The following is a 9,094-nucleotide window of genomic DNA, read 5'->3' on the forward strand; positions in this document are numbered from 1 at the left end:
CTCTTAACAAACACATTTTTTTGTTGGGAAAAATATCTTGACACCCCCTAAAATTTAACATAGGAGCTATTACACCCCTAAACTTTTATTTTATCGAATTTACTCCCTCAACTTCACAGATGTGTCAAATTAGTACTTTAGTTAGTTTGATGTTAATAAACTAACGGAATACTCCCGTGACACACTAGTGAGTATTAAAATCACCCAATTCAATTGCCTGAGACCTATGGAGAGATAGAGAAAAAACAATTTTAAGAGAGAGAACACATCCAAGTATTAACTGGAAGCCACAAATTTTTTTGAATCTTAGGAGAGAGAGACGTTCATGGTCCTGCCAACAGCAATCTCACCATTCAATTTTGTGAGAGGGAAAGCTAGATTTAAGATGAGGAGGTTAGATTTGGGTTTAAATCTGAAACGCTAAAAGCTTGAGAGTTTTGCATATGGAGGCTATGTTTTTTTCGGAGAGAGAAAACGGTGAGAGGGAAGTTAGAGAAAAACCTGTGGCAATGTAGTTCTTGAGTCAGCCATGGTGGCTGATCTGTGGGTTTAGAGAGAGAAGTTGTAAAAATTGAGATGAGATGAGATGAGATGTAGAGACTTAGATGAGAGAGAAATTGGGTTTTGGAAACCACCCTCATATCGCTGTCTGAATAACTGAGATGAGATATAGACTGTGGCTTCCTGTAAATGTATTTTGGGATCTTGTACATGTATTTATGATTTTTGTACAGATTACAATTTCTTTGAATATACAAATAACAATTGATTTAAATTTGAGATGGTAGATAATCATTTAGCTTAGCTTGCATATTCTTCTAATAGAGTTTGATCTAATTTGCATTTTATTCTAATATAGTTTGATCTGAGCTGGTATGTTCTTGTGCTTAATCTTTATCTGTAGTTGGGGATAAGGATGAGGCTGTCTTGATTCTGTCCATGGTTTTGCTGCCGGTATCTTTTGTTTTTTGTTTTAGTTTTTTTTCTCACCCCCTCCCAATTGGTCTGGAATTTGGACGTATGTTTTTTGTGTTTTTTTAAAATGAGATGCACTTTTGTGACAATTTTGTTAGTCACTCAACGGTTATACTAACATATGGTTCTATTTGCCACATATACAAAGTTTAAGAAGTAAATTGGCTGAAACAAAAGTTTAAGAGGAGAAATGACTGCTACCTCAAAGTTTAAGGGGCCTCCAAGCATTTTTCTCCATTTTTTTTTGGACCCACTGTATTTTTTATTATTTATTTTTTTATTTTATACCAGATCAAATTTCTACTTTAGCCTAATTTAAGTGTATATGTGTGTGAAACTCTCTCCTAGAGACTTGTGGAGAGACCATCGCACCAAGAGTGCGCGGTGGTGATCCACAATTTTCAGTATTTAAATATAAAAAACTGTTGTCTAAACAATTATACCAAACATGCCCTAAATTAAAGTTGATAAATAGAAACTGCCAAAACAACTCATTATTTTTACTAACCAAAATTATTTACACGTGAGAAACTCATATACTAAAACAAGTATTGTTTAATCTTGTTGTTGTGGTTTTTTCTTCTTCTTCTTCTTTAAAAAAAAAAAAATCTTTGAAGAAAACATTGATTCTCTTGTGGAATCAACTTTGTACTTTTCTTATATAAGGACTCTAAATTTGTGAAACATAGAGAGAGCAAGAGAGACTTGGAGCAAACCAAATAGAAACTATAGCCTCTAAATGAGTATAGAAGAGTAATATTTTTCTATTTTGTATTTCAATGTGTGATCAAGATTGTGAAATCATAGAACTAGTTATCCCAATGACTTTTCTCCTATTCAAACCTTTGAGGATGTGCCCTGGAGTCGGTTAGAGGTTCTAGTTTTTGACACAAATAGTTCGTTTGTGGAGAGTTCTAGTACGAGAATTTTAGAGTTCTAAAGTTTCTAAGGTTGAGGGTTGCAATAGTGAGTTTATCTACTATGTTATAGAGTCTAGGTAAAAAAAATTTTCTTCTAAACTCATTCTCATAGATATGGTGGATAGTCTTAGTTGTGGTACGTTACTCATGTAGTGATTTTTCTTTTGGAGATGTTCTCCACCAATTTTTCACTTGCCTTTGTAGAGAGGGAAAATTCTCGACCTATCACAAGCTGACACATCATACTACTAAGTCCACAAAATACAGCCAATTACAAGGCGCCACGTATTGCTGCTAGATTTTGCCATCGCTATTCGGATTCCAATAGAAATTTGCCAAGTGTCATTGAAATAATGGCATGAAACTGCATCAGCAGGTGTAAGCAACGACACAAGCAGCTCCGCACGTGTAAGCGATGACACAAGCAATCAGCAGGTGTAAGCAATGACACAAGCAGCTCCGCACGTGTAAGCGATGACACAAGCAATCAGCACGTGTAAGCGATGACATAAGCGGACCAATTAGGTGGTGACATGTGTCACCAATCAGACTCCGCCACGTGTCGCTCACCTACCCCTAAACTCCTATAAATAGAAGCCTTCCTAAGACATTCAAGGACGGACAGAGAAAAAAGGAAGAAGATATCTTGAGTTCAGAAATCCAGAAGCTCTGCCGGAATCAAACTCCAAAGCCTTCAAGAATTTCAAGAACTTCAATCTCGAATACAGACAACATTCAAAGCAAAATCATCCAAACTACTCGTCCAGATCTCAAAGTTCACTGGAATCAAGCTCAAAAGCCTCCGGAAACCTCAACAAACCATAAATCAACGAAGCTCTACGGAATTAAGCCTCTAAAGCACCGAAGAACTTCCACCACAAACCTTCAAACACGAAGAACACGAAGAACAAAGAATTTCTAACAAGCTCATAGCCAGAGATTCATTGTAATTCCGTTTCAAAGATCTTCGATCCATTCATCAACCAAATTGAAGAATATCTTATGTTCAAATCAAAATCACATTACCACAATTCCAATCAATAAATCTTTCAAAGAGATCGAATCAGAGGATCACTCTTTTGTAATTACAGAGAATTGTACCACACATTTATCAATACAAATTCGTATTTGTGAAACTATTTTACTTGTTTGATTTATTTCGAACTAAGAAATTTAGTCGTCTACAGCCTTAATTGTGGTATTTTATTGCTTCAATTACAGATTTGATGAATTGTTATGTTTGTGGTTTATATTATTTGAATTGTGATCATATAATTGGTTTAATCAACATTAATCAATAAATCCACTACACAATCAACTATGGGCTCTAAACTAAACTTTCCAATACCATAAACATCAATTCCCAATTGATTCTGGGTGGGTTCAAATTTAAACCTAAATATTATTAATGGATAAAAAAATAATATAAGTAATTTGTTCAAATTAAAATCAATAATAACTTTATTATTTATAATTTGTTATAAAAATATTATAGAGTTAACTCTCTTTAAATGCCAATTTGATTATATTACATAGATTACAGTTGAGTCAACCAACTTTAAGTTCGGGAAGATTGACTTTTTGCCAAAAATCCGCCCCCTATGTCTGTCCTATTAGGGTTGACGCAGCTTCAGATACTATTAAAAGACAAAACAAATTAACCCGACCCCACTTCAAAAACAAAAAATAAAATAAAATACTAAAAAACAATGGTGAGGCCTCGCAGACAGAGACAGAGACAGCCCTCTTTCTCGGAAGACAACCCCGAGTTCTTCAAAGTTTTCCTGCCAAATACTTGCTCTCATGAAATAGTACTCTCTCTCTTTCTTGATATTGTTCCCATAATGCTTACTCTATTTTACTTAAATATTTCGTTGAAGCAACTGTTTTTATTGTTCCTATTTCATCATTGTATCAGCCATCATTGTATGTATTTGTACAAAACAGGAGCATGTTTTGGTGTGGTAAAATGTTATGGGAGCATTGTATGTATTTGTGCAAAGTATTAAGATCTTATGAGAGCATTGAAGTCCTTAGTCTCCCTTTCCCTCCACCCATATTTGCATATAAGCTTATTACATAACATGGTGAGAACTGTCAGAAGGAAAATTCTGAGACCCATTAGAACTTTTAAAATTCGGCAAAAAAAAAAAAAAAAGAGCTTTTGATTTTTATTAATTTTTTATACGGAAGTTTTGGTTTTTATTTTTTATTTCTCTGGCTAATGCTACTCATCCATATTATTAGCATGTTTGTTTGGAATAGTTTTATTTTATTTTATTTTTCTGAAACACTTATTTGTTGAAAGTTGTTTAGTGCAGTTTTACTTAGAAAAAGAAATGAGAAGATTTTAGAAAACTGTATATAAACAAATAAATCAATGAAAAAAAAATGCTAATCCAAAGGCACGTCAAGAATTTTGTGACAAAAAAAAAATACTGAAACTCACAGTACTTTTGATATTTCTTTTTACGAGTTTTGAATTTGATCTGCCATAGATTCCATTTGGGTACAATTGATTCTTTCTAGAACGTAGACAGGTTTTTGCTCTTCTCGCTTAGGCTATATTTATCCTATTACACTACATGTGTTCAAGGAAAAATGTTAAGTATTACACCATGATTCACCAGATAGGAATATAATATCATTGCACTATGCAGTGTTTTGAAGACAAGACCGCTTGATATCTGATGAAAACTCAATCTATTTCATATTGCAGTCTATACCTCAAGCTTTTATCAAGTATTTCAATGGAACTATACCAAAGAGGGCCATTCTTAAAGATCAGACTGGAAAGTCTTGGCGTGTGGGACTGGAACAAACTAACAGGCGCTTGTGTTTTAACAATGGATGGCACTGTTTTGCAAGTGACCATTCTCTGGAATTTGGGGATTTCCTAATTTTTAAATTCAATAGAAGTTCTTTGTTTGAAGTTAAGATATTCAGTAAAACTGGATGCAAGAAGGAACAAGCTGCACCTATTGGTAAGCCTATTCCATTTGTGAATTTGGAAGAAGATTCTAAAACAGAGCTGGCTTGTAGCAGACCCACCCGTATTGGCAAGCGAAAGCGTTCAGAAGTTGGCCTCAAGAAAATTGAAGCAGGCGGTTAGTGTTATGTTAGTTAGCACATATTATTCTCAACTAATTGCCTTTCTTCAAGTTTTGGTTTTGAATAATTTGAATGGGTGTTAATACATTTATAAAGTTGATTGCGTATAGGTTCATCTGAAGCTAGTCGGCATAAATTGAAAAGAACTACTGGAACAAATCTTACGAAGACTCCACACTTTGATAGAATGTACTATGGTGAGTTTTTTTTTTTTTTTAATTTATTTTAATTTTTAATTTGCAATCTAGACTCTAGATATATTTTGGTTCTGGGCTACGTTGGGATTTGATATATGGCATGGAGAGGGGAGTTGAGAATGCCCAAATGTGATGATAGCTTTTGAGAGTGAGGAATACGATGGACTACATAGTGGAAACAACCAGATGTGTAAGGAATATTGTTTTTACTTCTGGGTATGTTATTTTGATATTTGAAGGAGGAGTGAGAAGGCCATTGAGATTTTGGTTGTAGATCTTTAGATTAAATATAGTGAGTGTTAGTTTTATTTGTATAATTTCATAGGAGACAAATTGATGTAACAGTTGATACTATTTGGTTGAAAGCTAAGGTTCCTAAGGGGATGCAAAACTTGACAGCTAATGGAGGATCTAGAGCTCTTGAGACTGCTAGTGCTTTTAAATCAGGAAATCCTTTTTTCATGGTTATCATGCAACCATCATATGTTTTTGGCAGATGTAATTTGGTAAGCTTTCAGCTGAAATTATTCGAGTTTTGACCATTTGAACTCTTTTCACTTCAATTTGCATAGATTAGTTAGAGCACACCATGTTGCAGAGATGCTTCCTTAACAGATCATAATCCGTAGAATTCCCTTTACCCATCTTTCTATTATAAACTTCTTCTCTTATTCGTTTTTTATTTTATCTTTCTTGGGGAGCAGCATATACCACACACATTTGCCAAGAAATATCTTGAAGAGAAGTGTATTGATGTTTTCCTTCGGGTTCCTGAAGGGATTACTTGGCCTGTTAAGTACATTTTCAGGACAGTTGGTACACATCTAATAGCCGAACTCACTAGTGGTTGGAGAGCATTCTCACGAGACAATAAATTGGAAGTATGTGATGTTTGCATCTTTGAGTTTATTAAAGGAATTGATGTTTCATTTATAGTTAACATCTTCCGAGTGGCTGAAGATGCAAATTGCTGCCTGTCTCCAGGTGAGAAATATTTTAAGTGATTGAAGTCAATGCCTTATAATTGGTTTGCATTTCTGCATATATTTTATTATTTTTCCGTGGTCAGCTCATGGGAGAGCCAAAGGAGTTGAACCAAAGAGGAGCCTAAATTAAAATTGAGCTAATTTTGGGAGGAATTGTGTGAGTTTTATGGGAAGTAAAACATTGCAAACCTTTGAGAACAGAGTTCTCATGATGCCAGAAAATAGTGTAATTGCTCATTTTTGGTTTATTCAATGCAGGCAAGCCGAAACAGTTGATACGTGAAGATTGCACATCTTCCCGTGCTTCTTTAGCCCTTGAAGCTGCCAGGAAATTCATCTCGGAGAATCCTTTCATTAAGGTCCTTATAACCTCAGCTCGTCTGAAGTGTGCACATATGGTAGGGTCATTAACAACATTTGCGTAAAGCTATGTTTTTAAATGTACATAGAGTAAATTACCCCCCTATTTGTCTCTGTCAATGATTTACTTACTATGGAAAAGAATGAAAATTAGTTTTTCCAAGAGAATATGCATGAGTAGTGACCTCAAGCTATTGTTGGTTAGATGGATTTCAAGCTTGTGAAGACCAAATCACTATCACCGTGGATATTCTGAGAGTACCATAAATAATGGAATGTGGCGTCATTATGAACAATAGAATCAAATCATTTGCATACCTATGACTGTCCTGTACTGCAATGAACATAAAATATAATATTGTTGCCTCAGAACTGTTTTTTATACAAATGGGTTTCTATACTGATTATTTTAAGTATCTTTTTTACACAGGACGTGCCTAGTGGTTTTATCAAGAAGTATAAAAGAGGAACTACACGCATTGTGATGCTCCAAGTTGCAAATCGATCGTGGCCCGTGAAGCTGCTAGTTTATCCACGGGCATCATATAAGCTCTCTGCTGGTTGGTCTGCATTTATGAAGGAAAATACTTTGAAAGAAGGAGATGTTTGCGTCTTTGAGCTGATTAAGAGGGATGACATAGTGTTGAAAGTCAACATTTTTAGAGGTATCAATTAAGAGATTGTTAACATGGCATTTTAATGTATCAATTAGGGAGCTTATTTATTTTGGTACTATTATCTTTTGGCTTTCTTTTCTCTTTCAAATGTCAAATTGCAATCATCGCGAAGGGAATCATTGCACGGATCTTTTGCTCAGGGAAGGAAACACTTCTAGAGATCCTTTTAGATTTCATTCTTATCCTCCTCCCTACATTTTGTATCAGCTTTTAGCCGCTTGGGGTATTGTTTACCCTACAATTTGTAATCGTTAGTTTCTTTAACAAAGCTCCTCTTCCAAAAAAAAAAAAACAACTCAAATTGTATTCGCTCCAGCTATCACACAGGTAGTGGGCTAAAACCCTGCATTATTTTGATAACCGATTAGCCCACAGTAATACGGATCCAGCCAGTCTATTGCCCAACCAAAAAAGCCCATAACAAATGCCTCACATAGGGAGCGGGAAGGGGGAATTAATAGGGAAAATTACATTGCCCTCTTCTAAGTTCTCTTTTATTACACTCACCTCTCCCTTGTAGTTAGGAATAAGGCGCAAACCTCCCTTAAAATTCGAAGTATTTACACTGACCTCTCTGGATGACTAAAAACAGACTTTAATAAAAAAAATATTGAATTTGCTATTATACTCTCTACTTAAATTGTTATTCACACATTCTTTAATAAGAAATTTGGGTTTTTTTTTTTTGTTATTATTATTTTTATATATAACCTTTGTTTTTGAGATTTAAAAAAAAAAAAAAAACATGTTATGTCATTTAGGAAAGGTTAATGTAAATAGTATGCATGTTAGGGGAGATGAGTGGTTCATTCTAAATTAAAGAAGAGGTGAGTATAATAAAAGAAAACCATAGGGGAGGTCAGTACAATTTGCCTGAATTAATAACTATTTGATAAGAACAAAAAGCCATTGGAGGAAGAAGAAGGGGAGCACATGAGTTGGGATGAAGAGTTTTTAAAATGAAATTAGATCTTGTTGAGTTGAGAAGTTTCATACCCAACCCATCACATGTATTCTCGACCCATATGAGTTGAGATGAGATTAAGGTTATGTTTGATAACAGTTTTTGTTTTCTATTTTTAAAAACTTGTTTTTGGGAATATAAAGGAAACAAAATTTCTTATATTTTTTAAATCAAAAACATGTTTGGTTAGGTGAAATTAAAAAAAAAAAGTTTTTTGAAGAAAAAATAGAAAATACTAAAATATGTTGTTACTAGATTTGAACTTTAATGCTAACTCATTAAATAACACAAATTCATTAAATTAAATGTATATTTTCATTAACTTTTGAAAATTAGAAACTATAAACAACATTTTGCATGTTTTCAGTTTCCTTCACAAATTGAGTTTTGAGAACAGTTTTTGTTTTCTATCCATTTTGGATTGCCAAACAAGTTTTTTAGTTTCAAAAATAAATTTTTTTTTGAAAACAGAAAATAAGAGGAAAAAATGGTTACCAAACATACCCTAAATGTTTTGTGTTTTGTAAGACATTGAGCTTTTATTGACTATTTAAGTAAAATTTTACAATAAATAATTATGATTCCCCATAATGTGGATAAATTGTATTCAAACTTTCAAAATAAATTAAATTAAAAATTCAAATAAAGGTAATAAAATACACTTATATAAGGGTAACCAATAATTTGCCTTTTGGACTAAGTTTACTTTTGACCATGTTTAATAACTATGTGTGAGAGACCGGGGACAAAAACTTGCTCCCAAATGGTGCTCTCAGAAAGTGGGTGAGGTATCGGCACCTTTCCTTTTAAAGATTATGTGTGGAATCGCTACTTATTTTTTGTTACAAAAAATAAGAAAAAGAAAATACATAGGGTACATATCCGAATAATAAAACCTCTCATT

At 33.8% G+C, this 9,094-nt stretch overlaps 1 protein-coding gene across 1 annotated transcript; it reads left to right on the forward strand.

Annotated features, from left to right (window-relative positions):
* The first annotated feature begins 3,604 nt into the window (after positions 1-3,604).
* Positions 3,605-7,394, forward strand: LOC142625416 (B3 domain-containing transcription factor VRN1-like). Its single transcript, XM_075799080.1, has 5 exons — positions 3,605-3,706; positions 4,615-5,002; positions 5,117-5,203; positions 6,448-6,587; positions 6,980-7,394. Exons 1-5 carry the CDS (start codon positions 3,605-3,607, stop codon positions 7,223-7,225), a joined length of 963 nt encoding a protein of 320 aa, XP_075655195.1. The 3' UTR covers positions 7,226-7,394.
* Positions 7,395-9,094: the final 1,700 nt, after the last annotated feature.

This window comes from Castanea sativa, chromosome 2 (genome assembly GCF_040712315.1).
Source record: "Castanea sativa cultivar Marrone di Chiusa Pesio chromosome 2, ASM4071231v1".
In the NCBI taxonomy this organism is placed as follows: domain Eukaryota; kingdom Viridiplantae; phylum Streptophyta; class Magnoliopsida; order Fagales; family Fagaceae; genus Castanea; species Castanea sativa.

Coding starts and splice junctions, on each gene's coding strand:
- LOC142625416 (XM_075799080.1), top strand. CDS start 3,605: ATGGTGAGGCCTCGCAGACAGAGACAGAGACAGCCCTCTTTCTCGGAA. Junction 5,003..5,116: donor CAAGAAAATTGAAGCAGGCG/GTTAGTGTTATG, acceptor GATTGCGTATAG/GTTCATCTGAAGCTAGTCGG. Junction 6,588..6,979: donor GTCTGAAGTGTGCACATATG/GTAGGGTCATTA, acceptor TTTTTTACACAG/GACGTGCCTAGTGGTTTTAT.